Source organism: Mandrillus leucophaeus, unplaced genomic scaffold (genome assembly GCF_000951045.1).
Source record: "Mandrillus leucophaeus isolate KB7577 unplaced genomic scaffold, Mleu.le_1.0 Scaffold505, whole genome shotgun sequence".
Taxonomy (NCBI): domain Eukaryota; kingdom Metazoa; phylum Chordata; class Mammalia; order Primates; family Cercopithecidae; genus Mandrillus; species Mandrillus leucophaeus.
In genome coordinates, this window is record NW_012105421.1 from 1,375,165 (window position 1) to 1,392,836 (window position 17,672).

The 17,672-nt window shown below is 37.3% G+C and overlaps 1 protein-coding gene across 1 annotated transcript in view; it reads right to left on the reverse strand.

The window, feature by feature from the left end:
* Positions 1 to 17,672, reverse strand: part of MIS18BP1 (MIS18 binding protein 1) — a 49,956-nt gene that overhangs the window by 2,500 nt on the left and 29,784 nt on the right. Inside the window, exons 11-15 of the mRNA XM_011996240.1 lie at positions 13,005 to 13,177; positions 11,738 to 11,898; positions 6,326 to 6,474; positions 1,713 to 1,800; positions 31 to 85 (exon numbers count right to left, since the gene is read on the reverse strand). Coding sequence (XP_011851630.1) covers positions 31 to 85; positions 1,713 to 1,800; positions 6,326 to 6,474; positions 11,738 to 11,898; positions 13,005 to 13,177 — 626 coding nt within the window. The remainder of the gene's footprint in view (positions 1 to 30; positions 86 to 1,712; positions 1,801 to 6,325; positions 6,475 to 11,737; positions 11,899 to 13,004; positions 13,178 to 17,672) is intronic.

Genomic DNA, 17,672 nt, shown 5'->3' on the forward strand with positions numbered 1-17,672 from the left:
AGCCACAAAAGAAAGCTGTAAGTATATTACCTGTCTTAAGTGGGGTTCTCCTTCTTGGTGTTGGAGTTGAGAAATCAGTTTCAACCTATAAAAGAGTTACTATTAATAGCTAAATGGTACCTCTTGGTGAAATCTACCTCAAATCTAGACAAAATTAAGCATGCTTATCCCCAGGTTACTTTGAACTATAGGTTACTATGCCTATAACAACATTTAATCACATTATAATTATCTGTGAAATGCCTAATTCTCTTTTGGGTTTATTCAGGGCAAGAACCATGACTTACTCAATGTTGTTTCCCACTGCTGGCAAACACTACTCATAAGAAATAACTATAAACTAATGCTATAGCAGTTAAAGGATAGTCTATGGGCCTCCAAAAGTTGCGAAAATGTACTAAGTAATTAGGTAATGAAAATACTGGTTTAGTAAACGTAAAATATAAACAAAATGTATCATGATTATATATAGTAATTATAATTACAATACTATACTATTACAGTATAGTAATTACTATACAGAATAGTAATTACTGTATTTTACCTACAGTCTGTTAATTTAACAGTACAATGTTTTGTACTAGCAGAATTTTAATTCTCTGTACTTGAAATTCTTGGCTAAAATGGTAATGTAAATGGCAAGTTTGAAGTACATGCTCACACACATTACAATGCTTATCAAACTATTGACCATGGCTGGCAATCATTAAATCTTTTAAAAATAAAAAGTAACAGAATAAAAAATATAATAGCCCCTATACTAAGAGTAAGTACTGTTTGAAGAAATTTTTGAGATACAAATTCATGCTCACAGACTGTGATATAAATGTATTTTTTTCTGACATGAGGTAAAACACTGTATTATATCATTTAGCCCTCAAAATCATTTGGTAACATAAATCAATATAATCATGATCCCCATTATCATACCACACATGAATAAAATGATACTAGAAAGCTTAAGTAACTTGCTCAGTGTCATAAAGCAAGGGACTCAAGGGGGTTCCCATAAGTTACCATTCTCTGAGATTAGCTACTTACTTTGACGAGAAATTTGAGATGAAATACTTTTTTCAGAATCCTAGTACTTATATCTGATTGATAATCAGTTATTGCAATTAAAATCAGAAAATTAAAAATTTAAAAAGTAATTCAAGGGGATAAAGGATTGTCCTAATCTTTTCTCTGAGGGATACAGATCATTCTATTAAGGCATCTTTTAGTTAAAAATTTTTCTGTAGTTGGATTTTAAATGTTAGAATGTAAAAAAATAAAAAATAAAAAAATAAAATTAAGTAGCTACATCTGAAAAACACTTGAAACCATTTTAAAGCTACATAGGATTAGATGAAATGTCTTATTTTATGAGAATCATGACTCAGTCTGAATTATTCTTTAATCCTTGAACAGATAAGCTTTTGTGTTTTGCCTGAAATATCCTTCCCAGACCTGTGTATATTTTTACCACCCTTCATTTCCCAAAAATGAAAGTTTTTACCCATTTTCTCCTTGCTCCAATGTTTCAGTCTATGTAATGCCATCTGTAATCCTACAGTACTTATGTACTTACCTCATTCATGGCTTCATTATTGTAACTTATTACATTATAATCACTTTAGGGACAGGGACTGTCACATCACTTATAACTACCACAGTTTATCATATATTAAAGTTGTTTCATAGATATGTGTTGGATAAAGAAAAATACTTACTAATTTTTTCTTGATGTTGCCCCAGACAATACCACCATTACTTTTATGATATTTTTGCATACGAAAAACATATTTATCACAATCATTCCTGTTTGAATACAAAATAATTTTAAGTCAACAATATTTTTAAGTCAGCTTAATAATTTTTCAGTTAACTGTCATACTTTTAACCACAGATTGAACAACAATTGCCTAAATTAATTTCAAATGTATTTCTTTTTTTGAAACAGGGTCTCACTCTGTCGCCCAGGCTGGAGTGCAGTAACATGATAATGGCTCACTGTAGCCTCAGCCTCCTGGGCTCACGTGATCCTCCCAACTCAGCCTCCCACGTAGCTTGGACTACAGGCACGTGCCATCACGCCTGGCTAATCTTTGTATTTTTCTTAAGAGACAGGGTTTCGCCACATTGCCCAGGCTGCTCTTGAACTCCTGAGCTCATCAAGCAATCTGCCCTCCTGGGCCTCCCAAAGTGTTGGGATAACAGGCATGAGCCACCATGCCTGACCTCAAATGTATTTCCATCTTTAAAAAGTACATTCTGTATTTTAAAGAGGACAATACAATGTGCCTATGGAGATGGGCAAAAAGCTCAAACATTTTAAAGGAAATACTGAATAAGACTATTTTGGGAAATTATGCTTTGCTTACTGTTCATTGTACCATCTACGCTCTTTCCAGTATCTTGCTGCCTCTCTTCATTTTCCAAAACTCCCACTGAGACCTCTGGTCCTTGGACTCCCTTTTGCTGTACCATTGTTCACTTCCTTCCCTATACTAATTGAATCTCAGTTTATTCACTTTAAAGATATGCCTGGTGATTGAAAACTCTCAATTTTTCCAACTGTGCAGGGTTTCCAATCCAGCTCATCAAGCCTTTTATTTCTACAAAACTTTATCTTTCTTGAATTCCCCATACCAACCACCAAATTTTTTGTTGTTGTTTTTTTCATTTCCTTTACCTTATCTCTTCCCTTACAAGTAAATAGGCTTGACTCATAACTGACGAGATTAAAAGCCAAGTAGAATGGTTGGTTGTTTTTAATTCCTTAAACCCACAATTCCTAATCCCACTTATGACAGTTAATACCAGCTGAACACCCATTTCCATACTCTCCCTTGGCTCTAAGATCTTACATACCTGAGTATCCTGTTCTTTATGACTATTTGGGAACAACCTTAAAGTTGACATGTAGAAATGTGACTGTATTAAGATACTTATCTGAATCAAACACTGCTGTATAGCAATGAATAGACCTCATCAGGTATTAGCAAACTGCTTAACAAATGAACAGGTGCGATCCCAGCACTTTGGGAGGCTGAGGCTGGTGGATTACCTGAGGTCAGGAGTTCAAGACCAGCCTGGACAACATGGTGAAACCCCATCTCTACTAAAAATACAAAAATTAGCTGGGCACGGTGGCATGTGCCTGTAATCCCAGCTACTTGGAAGGCTGAGGCATGAGAATTGCTTGAACCTGGTAGATGGAGGTGGTAGTGAGCCGAGATCATGCCACTGCTCTCCAACATGAGCAACTCCATCTCAAAAACAAAAAACAAATGAACAGGCCTAGCCACTTGTTCAGGATCAGCAACTGGTAGATCTATTGTCAAAGAGATGTCTCTGAAGACAAAGAGTTTTTCACTTCTGAAGTGATACAACTGTTTGATTACTTAAAACTGTTATGAAAAGTTCATCAATTACTAGAGATAGTAAAGTAAAAGATAGTGAAGAAGCCTAAGAAAATCTTTTTTTTTTTGGCCGGGCACGGTGGCTCAAGCCTGTATTCCCAGCACTTTGGGAGGCCGAGACGGGCGGATCACGAGGTCAGAAGATCGAGACCATCCTGGCTAACACGGTGAAACCCCGTCTCTACTAAAAAATACAAAAAACTAGCCGGGCGAGGTGGTGGGCGCCCGTAGTCCCAGCTACTCGGGAGGCTGAGGCAGGAGAATGGTGTAAACCCGGGAGGCGGAGCTTGCGGTAAGCTGAGATCCGGCCACTGCACTCCAGCCTGGGCGACAAAGCGAGACTCCGTCTCAAAAAAAAAAAAAAAAATCTTTTTTTTAAGAAAAAGTTTTAGACAATATAGATACATGACATAAGTGAGTCTATCGGATTTCCTTAATTGTAAAAGTGATGTAAATGGACAGAAAATATCCCCCAAAACAAAAAACAAAAACTCACAATCCACACTGGTGTCATTCTATAACCTAGAAATAATGGCTGGTGATGTGTAAGTTAAGAAATTTCCTTCCTTATGAATTTGTTACATAAAATTGGGATCATACTGAATGTAGTTTTCCTAGCTTTAAAAAACTACTATCCACTGGATATTTTTCTGTCATTAAACATTCTTGAAGACATGATTTGTTTCATACTCCATTATATGGATAAATCTTAATTTATAACTTTCCTTATTTTTGGATGTTTTGGTCATTCTCAAACTTTCAGTATTATGTTTTATGGTGAACATCTTTGTTCATATAAATACATGCCTGTCCAAATCTCATATTTCCTTAAAGTGTCTAATAAAATTCAATGGCCAAAAGGATGAATTTTTTTTTTTTTTTGAGACGGAGTCTCGCACTGTCACCCAGGCTGGAGTGCAATGGCGTGATCTCGGCTCACTGCAACCTCCACCTCCTAGGTTCACACGATTCTCCTGCCTCAGCCTCCTTGGTAGGTAGGATTACAGGCGCACACCACCACACCTGGCTAATTTTTTGTATTTTTAGTAGAGACAGGGTTTCACTATGTTGGCCAGACTGGTCTCAAACTTCTGACCTCATGATCCATCGGCCTCAGCCTCCCAAAGTGTTGGGATTATAGGTGTGAGCTACCGTGCCGGCCAAGGATGAATATTTTAAGGCTTTTGATGATTTGGTCAAAGTGCTTATCAAAAAGTTTGTCCAAAATTGTATTCTCAATATGCTCTCACCTGCACTAAATACTAAAATAAAAAATAACTTTTAGATGCCTAGGAAAATTATATTTTTATCCAATAAGTGCAAATTAAAATTTTAGCAGGCTTCCTGAGAGTACTGAATAGTTTTTTCTCAGTCATTATTATCTTGCTTCTGCCTCTCATTCTGTGGAAATTGCTCTAAGATCAGCAATAGCCTCTTACTCTCCAAATGGAATAGCCTATTTTCAGGCCTCATTCTTACTACTTTCCATCTTTTTTTGGTGAAATTTTATTGTTAGTCACCCCTACTTTTTTCTTAATTTTATTTATGTATATGTTTCAAATTGTTCCTGTATTCACATGGTTCAAAATTCAAAAGCCCCCCTCTCCTTCCTCTAGCTACCTTAGTTCTCCCTAAAGATCACTAATGTTTTGGTTTCTTATGCATCCTTTTAGAAATACTTAATCTAATAAAAGCAATTATATACATACACACAAGTATATACATATGTGCATACACACATATAGGTTCTATTTACACAAACAGTATATTATTCACTACATCTACCTTTTTCTCATTTAATGTATCTTAGGCATTTTATCATAACAGCCATAAAAAATATCTTCATTAATTCCTTTTTTTTTTTTCTGAGACAGGATCCCACTCTGTTTTCCAGGCTAGAGTGCAACTGTTGCAATCACAGCTCACTGCAGCCTAGACCTCTGGGACTCAAGCAATCCTTCTACATCAGCCTCCCTAGTAGCTGGGACCACAGGCTTTCCTCACTGCATCCTGCTAACTTTTTTTTTTTCTTTTGGTAGAAATGGGGTCTTCCTATGTTGCCCATGCTGGTCTTAAACTCCTGGGCTCAAGTGATCCTCCCACCTCAGCCTCCCAAAGTGTTGGGATTACAGGCTTCAGCCACTGTACCTGGCTCTTCATTAATTTCTATGACTACATAATGGACGAGGATTCATTTAATTAGTCCCTACTGATAGATTTTTGAGGTACTGCAATTTAAACAATGCTACCATGAATAAGCTGTACATTCACAATTCTGTAAGTAAACTTCCTAAGTCAAAGGGTATGTGCATTTATAATTTTGATACTTACAAATTGTTGCTGCAAAGATCGCACTAATTTACCTTCTCACTAGCAATGCACGAAAATTAACAATGCATTCCTTGTTAATTTGTAGGAATGCTGTATATATTACAGAAATTAGCCTTTTGCCTGTGACAAGCTGCATATATTCTTTTCTCAGGTTGTCTTTTGTTTGTAGTGGTTGGTACCAGGTAAAATTTGTTAAACATTTTTATACAGTTGACTTTATTCATCTTTTCATTAATGGCTTGTAGGTTTTATATTAGAGTTAGAAAGACCATCACTAATCTGCTATTATAAAATAATTCTCCAAGGTTTCTTTAGTTTTTTTTTTTTTTTTTTTAATTTTTTACAGGTAAAAACCTTGATCCATTTTGAATTGATCCAGAAGTAAATGTGGATTATATCACAGTGCTATTTATTGAATAGAACCCTGACTTGATGAAATTGTCCATCCTTAACTTCTAGAAACTATACATTCTTGATTTTTTAAATAATGACTCTTCCCATTACTGGCATCTATGGTCCTTATGAAATGTTTAAATGTTCCTCACTACTCTGATGCAGAGAATTAAAATATCATATGCATGAATATTTACCTATTTATAGAAGCTAGCATGCCAGGACTGACATGCTGACATTGAGGAGTTTTTACCAATGGAAAGATAACTGATGATGGAGTTGTTGGATTTTTGTCCATATTTGGCAGAATATCATCATCATCTTCACTGTCCTGGAAACTTGGCAACTAGAAAACAAGTAGTTATTATCAGTAGACACCCCATAAAATGTATTTTCTCATTATCACAAAATAGTTTTTGGAGGACTGATAGGTTGGTTCTCCTTCTTATAACTTTTCAAGTTAGATAATTAAAAACAATAGTAGGTAGAGGAGTAGAGGCTAGAGGAACTCCATTTTAGATGCTAATTCACCATGCTGACTTCTGATTAAACCCGGTTCTGGAAATGCCTCTAAGATTTCTACTTCCATGTACTTACCAGAAATTTTGTCCTTAGGTCAAAACAACCTTGGTGTTACCGTAAACACATACTTACCATAAATCCGTCCCTTAGGCAAATTCCCTATGGTATATAAACCCTGGGTCTGGGGTGATAACAGTGCATAAATCCACCATCTTGTGGCCACCCAAGAGATGGCTTCTGCTCAAAAGTCTCTATTAAATGTTTATGAGAAACTGTATTTGTCACCCTCTTTATTCAGCCTGTAACCGAGTAGTGTGGCTTCAAACCAGGTTTTAAAACTTTTTTATTCCTTTCTCCCCAATTCTGAGATACAACTTTGAGATAAACTGCATATGTGTTTCCATTCATCTTGAAATACAGCCTCAAAATGTGAACCTCCATTCCCTTTCTTTACCCATTCTATGCTCCCATGCCTTATGCACATGTATTTACCTAGACACTTTTTAAGTGCACACCATACTCGTTTATCTGGTCATATATTTCCTTAGAAGTTTCAGGGGCTGGATCCTGGCACAAACTGGATACTTTAATAATTCTCTCCCCAGTCAAGGCCAAAACTCACTCCCATCTAGAAATTTACTGCAAGATTTACTACAATTAATTTGTAACCTAGTTGGGCCCAGGATGGTGCTGGCCCCTTCACCAAATGGAATAATATTTCAAGATAAGCTGTTGAAGCACACTGAGCCACCTGACACCTCCTAACCCCTCCTCTCCTGCATTCCAAACCATTCTCTCTTTAAAAACTCCTATGTTCACTCCACAAATTGAAGACTGGAATTTTTGGAATTTCACCCACACTTCCCTTTGCTGGCACAGATAATAAAACTCTGTCACACCTTGCTCTTGTTATATTGTCTTCTTTTCACAAGCGGCGAGTAGTTGGACTCCTATGCTGGTTACAATTTTTGGTGGCCCATACAGGGAGCCCTGTGTATTCACAGGAGGCTCCAGACCCACCTATCTGATCTTCTGTTAGATGGGGCCATGGAGCCACCTGTGAGTGCCAGCTGCTCGTGGCTAGCTGACCCCGTAGAAAGAACATTAGGGGAGCTTCCAACAGCTGCCAATGTGCCTTTGTCTTGCGGAACCTCCTTTTCTCTTTGTCACAGCATCTGCTGCTTCCAAAGCTTCACTGATACAAAGAGAGTGTGACATTTTGAAGAAGTCGACAAACGTTGGAACTGGGTGAGCTGCTGATGTGCACCTAGCCTCCCTCTGACTCTTTTCAGGGTGTTGCTGGGTCTCTGCTCTGTTTAGACTTAGCTGTTGGTGTCACCATTTGGCCATTTTTATGCATTTGTATTTGTGGCACCCTCAGGGCTTTGTTCACATTGGACTCAGTCCCCTGGTGGGGGCTGTTTGAAACTGAGGCAAGGAGTTTGGAACTCTACCCAGTCCTCTTAACTGGGGATTTGTTTGGAGGCAGTGCACCATTTGTTTGCACATGTAGGTGTATAATTTTAATGTGTGTATGGGCCCTAATCTCTCTCTCTTCCTCCATCTTTTCTATTCCTCCCAGCTCCATCCCACTGACTACGTTGGAAACAAGCCATCAAGCCTAACCTCCCCTGGGCTTGAAACAGCTCTGGGTTGGAAACAAGCCTAACCTCCCCTGGGCCATAAACACCATTAGCTTCCTCCAGCTGGAAACAGCTAACCTTGACTGGTGACTTGTGGAAGTGGGAATGTTATAGCAGGTAGCTAGTCAGGGATAAGCAGGGAATGAGCAGGCCTCCCCATCCCCTACCAGGAATGTTGTTAGGCAACCATCCTATGATGGTCAGGTGGTTGTTAACTGTGTCTCTAAAATAATAATTAATCGCAGCCAGCACCAGGGAAAGGCAATCTCTCAATAAACAGAAACACCTAAAATTGGTGATGAGCAGCTTCCTGATAAGATCTCAGAAGCTGTGCGAGTGGGTTCAAGCATGTGCATTAAGAGGCAAAATGGAGGAGTTTAACTGGTATATGACCTCCTACGGACATTCGACTGGTAAGGGAAGAAAGCCTCAAGTGAGCCTGTGTGCAAATCCAGTAAACACACTGTAACTTGCTCCCCTCCCAAGTGCTAGCACACCACTGGGCATGCAGACAGCCCACCCCAAAGTCAGAATCAGGAGAGAAGGAACACAAGACCCCCAGAAGCATGCCAACATATAAAACCCCAAGTCACAAAGTTAAACCATCCTTCAAGTCACCTGCTTGGCCCTCTTTTGAGAGTACTTTCCTTCCTTTGGTTCCTGCTTTAAAGTTTTTTAATAAACTTTCATTCCTGCACTAAAACTTGCCTTGGTTTCTCCTTCTGCCTTATGTTTCCTTGGTCAAATTCTCTGTTTAAAAAATTTTCATAATTATTAAAAAAAAAAAATGGAGACGGAGTCTCCCTATATTGCCCAGGCTGGTCTTAAGCTCTTGGGCTCAAGGGATCCTCCTACCTTGGCCTCCCAAAGTGCTGGGACTACAGGCATAAGCCACCACACCTGGCCAGAATTCTTTCTTCTGAGGAGGTAAGAATTGTGGTTTCTGCAGACCCGTATGGATTCGCTGCCAGTAACAGAAGGGATTCATCCTACACTATATAGGTCTAAGGTGCTGAGGCTCTCCCTGACAGAAGATAAACAAGAATGATGGGGGTCTGCTGATTGCACAGGTTTAGGCTGTGTCTGCTAGAAATTTTAAGGTCAAGGAACAAGGACAAGGACAGAGCCTTAGCCTTTAAAAGACTTAATTTCTCTTGTGTAAAACAGAGATAATAACACCTATTTCTAAAGGTTATGCAGACCAGAGGTCAGCAAATGTTTTCCGTAAAGAATCAGATAGTGAATATTTTAGGTTTCGTGGTCCAGTCTCTGTTCTAACTACTCAACTCTGCACTGTAGCATGAAAGCAAGCATAGACAATATGCAAACAAATCTGACCTTTCGTATCAACAGAACAAAACAAAACAAAACAAAATTCACTTACTATTATGCTTAGCCCTCAGTAGGAACTCAAGCAGTGTTAACTATGTCACAGAAAATGAGATAATTTGTTGCTGTCTATTTCTACTTTAGTTCTGTTCTTTACATTTCTATTTTTGTGAGACGGAGTTTCGTTCTTGTTGCCCAGGCTGGAGTAAAATGGTGCCATCTTGGCTAACCGCAACCTCCCATTCCTGGGTTCAAGTAGTTATCTCGCCTCACCATCCTGAGTAGCTGGGACTACAGATGCCCACCACCACACCAGCTAATTTTTGTATTTTTAGTAGAGATGGGGTTTCACCATGTTGGCCAGACTGGTCTTGAACTCCTGATCTCAGGTGATCTGCCCACCTTGGCCTCCCAAAGTGCTGGGATTACAGGCGTGAGCCACCATGCCCGGCAGTTCTGTTCTTTATGATGCTACTATTGCATTTAGGCTAAAATATACACATACAGAACCTGAAATGATGGTGGGATAACATAAAGGGTACAAACCCTAGTGGACCACAGTGTTTTGAAGAAAACATTGTCAGGGCCTCTGGTGGCTCTCTTAAGACTTCCCTCTATAACCAGTGTAAGCAAAAAGGGGGCCCAGCTAATGTTACTAAACTTTGTAAAGCGTTGTGTAGCCTTTTTAAATTGAAGATGATTTAATGACAAGAAATTGGTAGATGAAAAAATTACGCTTATGTCTAGCTCACTAACTGTTTGAATTCTTATACTCAATAGTCCAGTTGTCTATTATCCACACATTTCTGCATTACTTTAATCTTAATAATCTTTGTTTTTTTTTCTTTTTTTGAGAAGGAGTCTTGCTCTGTCGCCAGGCTGGAGCGCAGTGGCTGCAATCTTTGTCTAGGGGGTTCAAGCGATTCTCCTGCCTCAGCCTCCCAAGTAGCTGGGATTATAGGCATGCGCCACCACGCCCGTCTAATTTTTGTATTTTTAGTAGAGACAGGGTTTCACCATGTTGGCTAGAATGGTCTTGATTTCCTGACTTCATGATCCACTCGCCTCGGCCTTCCAAAGTGCTGGGATTACAGCATGAGCCACCACGCCCCGCTAATCTTAATATTCTTAACATTTATATTTAGATTCTAGAAAGTCTTAAATGTGCATTTAATATCTGTATTGTATTTCACTGTGTTTATGAAAAACATCTTTACTGGATATACAGATTGTTCCCAGTTTTTTGCTATAAAGATAAAACTGCAATAAATATCTTGCAAAGATTTGGGGCTTTTGGATTTCTTAGGATAAACTCTCAAGAATAGAATAAATCTTTATGGCTTTTATAATATATTGCCATAATGCTTTCTTACTAAAAGGTACGATTCAATTTGTATGCCCACTGGTGTATGACTGTATCAGTATCAGCACTGCTTCTGTTAGCAGTGGATATTTTAACTTACTTTTTTTTTTAAGATTCTGTAATTTAGAAAGTATACATATATAATTTACTTTACTTTCTTGAATTACTAACTAAAATGACTACTTCCCCAAGTGTTTATTCAGCCGTTTGAATTTCTTCTTTTTCACACTTTTCCTGTGATCTTGGTACTTTTTGTTATTCCAGTAACATTTGAATGACTTGTTCATATTACAGATACTAGCTTGGTTTTATTTGCTGTGAATTACTCCAGTCACTGAAATTTTTACTTATTCTACTCTTCACATGACAAAAATTCTTTCATACATTCAAATCTTTTAATACTGTGCTACTATCATTTAATCCCTACTTTCAATTACTACACAGTATCTTTTATCACCTTTAAAAAAAAGTTTGCTTGGTAGTATATTAAACTTTATATATGTTTCGCCTAATTCTAGGTTTACTTTACTGTTTGGTTCTACAAACATTACCTTTGAACCGACTGAAGTGCAGACTCTAGAAACTAGTAAGAATGGCATATATCAGCACATTGTTTGCCATAAGACTATGATCACGTCTAGGGAGGCTACTGATCCTTCGCCTAAATATTAGTGATGAACACTACCATACATAAAAATGAAAGATACAAAAGTCAATACAGATAAGGAAAACAATGATTTTGTGCCTCTTACCAGTATTCTTTGATGCTGTAAAGGTGTTGTACTGAAAAAATCATCATGGTCATCTTTTGGCAACTGTTCCAGAAATTCCCTCATCTGTTGCTTCCTTTTAAGAGTTCCCACTTTGGCAGTTATCTTAATAGTTTGTTTCTGATCAGCATCACCTCGCTTGCCTGAAGAGTCAGCAAACCATTTTGATAAGGATTTGGTTATTTATAGTAACTGCTCTATAAAGTTAATAGCCTTTGCAAAATCTAAATTGTGGATTCATGTTAAAAAAAAAAAAACAAAAAAACTCAGCCTTGGCCAGGCTCAGTGGCTCATCCCTGTAACCCCAGCACTTCGGGAGGCCAAGGCAGGAGGAATGCTTGAGCCCAGGAGTTCAAGACCTGCCTGGGCAATACAGTGAGACCCCATCTCTCTAAAAAATATAGATATAGATAAAGAAAGGAAAAAGAGAATGAAAACTTAGCTTTTTATTTTACAAGTCTCCTATAGAACAAATGATTATTTCTACACTGGGATCTGGGATTTGTGCAATATGATTAGCCCATAGGATACTCATGAAGAAGCTAAGATTAGGCAGGGTCAGGTTAAAAACATCTTTTTTTTTTTTCTAGAGATGGGGTTTTGCCATGTTGCCCAGGCTGGTCTTGAACTTGTGAGCTCAAGTAATCGGTCCACCTCGGCCTCCCAAAGTGCTGAGATTACACGCATGAGCCACCACGCCTGGCCAAAAAGATCTTTACATTGCAAGAATGATTGCCTCTACACTGCCTCTTGCTGAATGCCTAATTTATTGATTTTGCTAAAATATATAAACCTTATTGAATTATGATGGGGTACTGGGTTCTCACTAATGCTTATTACAGAAATTCTCTGGCATAATCAACCTTTTACTAGTACTCATGAACAGGAGTATGTAATCATGGGACTATGAAAACTGAGTATTTTCTGAGCTTTCTCATAAATTACTTGGGGATCTGACCCAAGTGCCTTTTAATTAAACCCTCAGAACAATAATTCAGATACTGAAATCTCTAGATCTAACTGCAGAATTCCTAAAACTCAAAGCACAAGGCTACTAAACTACTACTGACGGAAGTAGAGACCTAGGTAAGACTTAAAAATTAAACATGATTTCTGAAATTCTTTCTAGCTTTAATATTTTAAGAAAATACCTATTAATATTCATGGATAAATATAAAACATATCTGATTTCAGTGATCAGAAATCAACACTGAGTACTACGAAAAAAACTATTTACTACAAAGTTTACCATTTTGGCCTTTGGAATTGGCTGGCTTTTTCTTAGTGACATGTTTCTGGGATCCTTTTCCTCTGGGATTTTCCATATATTTCCTCTGGCATTCTTCAGCAGATCGAGAACCTACAGCCGCAGCTACATCTGACCAGAAACCAGGTTTGTGCTTTGGAAGAGATGCAAAAGCACTATGGAAGATCAAAACCAATTAAAGAATAAGAAATTCAAACCAATGACAATAACCTCTTAAAAGCATACCACTGAATTAATGAGATTTACTGAGATGAAGGAATTGGTTTTATCGAAATCATTCTGGATAACAATTAAGAAAGATATTATTCCCTCCCCTCAATAACTTACTCTAGTGCTTAAAATATGAAGATGTAATTTTACCTATCTAGTAGATGTCTTCTAACTATTTTGATGTGTTTTATTAAGCCTGAAAAATGACCCTCAGCCTTTCAACATTTTTTTTTTCTAAGTCCAACTAATCGATGATATGGTTTTTTAGGAGACTCTGGCATGACCAAATTTTCTACACTGTTACCTTAAATCTTACTGGTGCTAAGTATATTGGACAATAAGCTCTTAGTTCTCTTATACAGTCTAGGTTATAAGCTATTAAAAAGTGTTATGCTTGCTTTCATTCTAGTATACTTTGTAGAACTCAGTATTTTAGATAAATGCTCTTTTAAAAGGAAAATGAAAACGGAAATACAGAAAACTATAAGGAAGTCCCTAATTTAACATTTGAGTTACATTCTACAAGTTCCTTTGTAAATGATTTAGAACCTGGTATACAAGTTACCATCCCCACTCTCCCCATAAAGATTTTATGCATTGTGGTTAGATTGACAATTTAGTCAGAAAACATCTATGTAACTCATCAATTAGCATAAAAGTGATATTAACAATGTTATTTCAACTATACCACGTCTTTATTTTTAATCTGTTTCTTTGGCAAAATATTTTTATTTCTACCTGGGAAAATTTTTAATCAGCTCTCTGGGGTTAAACAGCCCTGATTGATAAAGTCTGATGATTTTCAAAGGGTAAATACTCCCATTGGGGTTGATGTCAAGCTACCAACATGTCACTGAATGTGGAGTTGATAAAACACGTGTGATAGCACACAATTATATAGTATTTCCACCATACAACAGAGATGAAGAGTCTCAAGAACATATGTAATAAAATGTAAAATAATTAGGAAGTAATGAGTTTTGAGCATTATCTTTGTTTTAAATAATTATAAGTTTATATAATTTAATTTTTAACGACTTTAACACTCAATTTTTAAAATTCCCCAAAATTTAACAATCAGCTCTTGTAAACAGCTACCAGTTGACCACAACATACTATTCCATGCAGAAAAGAATACTTATGAGCATTAAATACTTGTTAATGAATTATTTTACATAATTAATCATTCCACAGGTATTCTAAAGTGAAAAACTAGAAGGACTTGGGAACTCAAGCTTCTCTATTTGTGTGTGTGGCTAATTTCTAAATCTATGACTGTCTAAAAGAACTATTTTATATAACACAAATAATAATGTATTTAATAAGAAACTAGTACTTAATACATCTCCTCTAGATTATTCCAGATAATTTAAAAAGACACACTTAAACATATCACACCATGTTTAAAACTTGTTTCATTATTAGCATAAAACCCCAAATCCTTAGTGTAACGCTGTATTGTTCCTTGCCCAACTCTCTAGTCTCATCTTGTACTGCTCTTTGGTCAACTTTCAGTATTCCAGTCATTCTGGCCTTTTTAATTTTTCTTCCTTTTTTTTTTTTTTTTTTTTAAAGAGACAGGGTCTCGATCTGTTGCCCACACAGGAATGCCAGGCATTATCATAGCTCAATGTGGCCTCCAACTTCTGGGCTCAGGCGATCCCCCTGACTCCGCCTCCTTAGTGGTTGGCACTACAGGCACAAACCCCACACCCATTCTTTCAGTATTTCTAAATATGCCCTCTTTCTACTTTTGTGTATGCTATTCTAAGGTCCATTTGTCTTGAATCCTGGGTTTAAATAATTCTTATTTATTGATATAGTTTAAATATGTGCCCCTACCCAAGACTCATATTGAAATGTATCCCCAGTATTGGAAGTGGGGCCTAGTGGGAGGTGACTGGTTAATGGAGGTAGATTCCTCATGAATGATTTAGCACCATCCCTCTTGGTACCATTCAAGTTCTCGTGAAATCTGGTCATTTAAAAGTATGCAGCACACTTTTCCAGAATGTCATATAAATGGAATCATATAGTATATAAGCCTTTGAGTTGGCTTCCTTCACTCAATATGCCTTTGAAATTCAACTAGGTTGTTGTATGTATCAATAGTTCTTCCTTTTTACTGCTTAGTAGTCCACTGAAAGAATGCACCATAATTTGTTTATGTATAAAGTACGACAGAAATCAGGGAGAGGGAGGAACTTGGCATAGCACCCTTTAAAGTTGTTTATGAACTCCTAGGCCCATCCTGCAAATTTTAATATATTTTCATTTTTGTTCAGTTAAGAATATCTGGCTGGGCTGGTGGCTCACACCTGTAATCCTAGCATTTTGGGAAGCCAAGGTGGGTGAATCACTTGAGGTCAGGTGTTCAGGACCAGCCTGGCCAACATGGTGAAACCTCACCTCCACTAAAAATACAAAAATTAGCTGGATATAGTGGCGCACGCCTGCAATCCCAGCTACTTAGGAGGCTGAGGCAGGAGAATTGCTTAAACCCAGGAGGCGGAGGTTGCAGTGAGCTGAGATCGCATCACTGCACTCCAGCCTGGGTGACAGAATGAGACTCCGTCTCCAAAAAGAAAAAAATAAAAAAAAGAGAATATTTTCTACTTTGAGGCTTCTTCTTTGACCCACAGATTATTTAAATGTAAGTTATTTAATTTTAAACCACTTGGAAATTTTCCTATTGATTTGTAGTTTAATTCAGTTATCAGCAGAGAACATGCTTTGTATAATTTCAGCGATTTTAAATCTGTTAAGATGTTTTATGATCTGGTATATGTTCTATCTTGATGAATGATCAACTTATCCTTGGAAATAACCTATTCTTTTTCTTATTATTGGGTGGAATGTTCTGTAAATGTGAATCAGATACAAATGACTGATGGTGTTATTCAGTTCTCTACACTTGCTAATTTTCTGTCAGTTATATCGAATACGAAGAGAAGAGCAGTGTGGTTTCCTATAATTGTGGATTTAATTATCCTTGCAGTTTAGTCTGCTGCTTTGTCAGTTTTCAATTCATGTATTTTGAGGTTTTATTGTCAGGTGCATACACGCTTAGGAATTTTATGCCTTCCTGGTGACTGACCCTTCTATCATTTGTAATGTCTTTCTTTATTCCTGGTTATTTTCTTCCTACTAAAGTCTATTTTGACAGATATTAATACAACCACTCAAGCTTTGATTTGTGTTTAGATAGTATTTTTCTATCCTTTAAACTACCTATATCATTATATTTAAAGTGAGTTTCTTGTATACAGCATATAGTTAGATCATGTTTTCAAATTCATTCTGACAATCTGTCTTTTAATTGGTATGTTTAGACCATTTAATTTAATTAGGTTGGATTTAGGTCAATTATTTTATTATTTGTTTTCTGCTTGTTCTATGTAAAAAAAAAAAAAAATCTGCCATTTCTCTTCTTCCTTGCCTTCTTTTGGGCTATCTGATTTTCTGGTATTTTAATTTATGTTTGAATTTATTTCTTTGTATAGTTTTTTTTTAGAAGTTGCTCTAGGGATGGCATTAAATATACTTAACTTCAACAATCTACTTAGAATCAATATTTTACTGCTTCAAGTGAAATGTTACTATTTTTATTTTAGTAGATCATCAACCTGGTTGTATCCCAAGCTATATGTTGAGTCTACTATCGTCGTTTCAACGTCAGTTTCCTTTTTCAAAGCTCTGCAGTGCTGCTAGGATCTATCCTAGTGTGTGGGACACTGAGTAGCTAGCCTAGAAACTGCGTGTGGTCTACTGCTTAGTTCAGTTCTCAGTCTTTTATATGCTCTTTAGGACCATGTCCACATATGTACAACTCCTGGGTGGCAGAGAAGTTCATAAACAACTTTATGGGGTTGCTTTTCCTAGTTCCTTTCTCTCCGTGATTTTCGGTACCCTGGAGTTTTCCTTGTCAGTTCTCTGGCCAGAAAGCTTGGGCTTCATTACTCTGCTCTGCTGTATGCTTCACACAACTGAATTTTTGTCCAATACCAAGCAACAGACAGCAGAAAGAGAACAGAAGCAACAGGTACTTGCCCCACTATTTTGAGACAACCAGTCCTAATTGTAGAGGAGGTTCTCATCTCTCAGTTTTAGATATATCTCAGCCCCAGCTGATGCTGTGATTGTAGCCCCCGCAGGATTACATGGAATTAAGAGAATAAGTCAAAAAAAACCCAAAAAAAACAAAAAACTGGGGATTTCCTCCACTGTTTCTGAGTGTCAGAAGTCCCCCTTTCTGCTCCTCAACCCAGAACTGAAGAGCTCCTCTTTAAACCCTCCTTGTTACGCTTCAATGCCCACTTCTAGGTTTCTAGTATCCTCGAGTCTCACTTGTGGGGCATCAAACAACATACTAGAAACTCACTGCTAATTTGGTGGTACTTAAAATTCCAATCTACAGTCGACCTGCTATTATCTACTTTT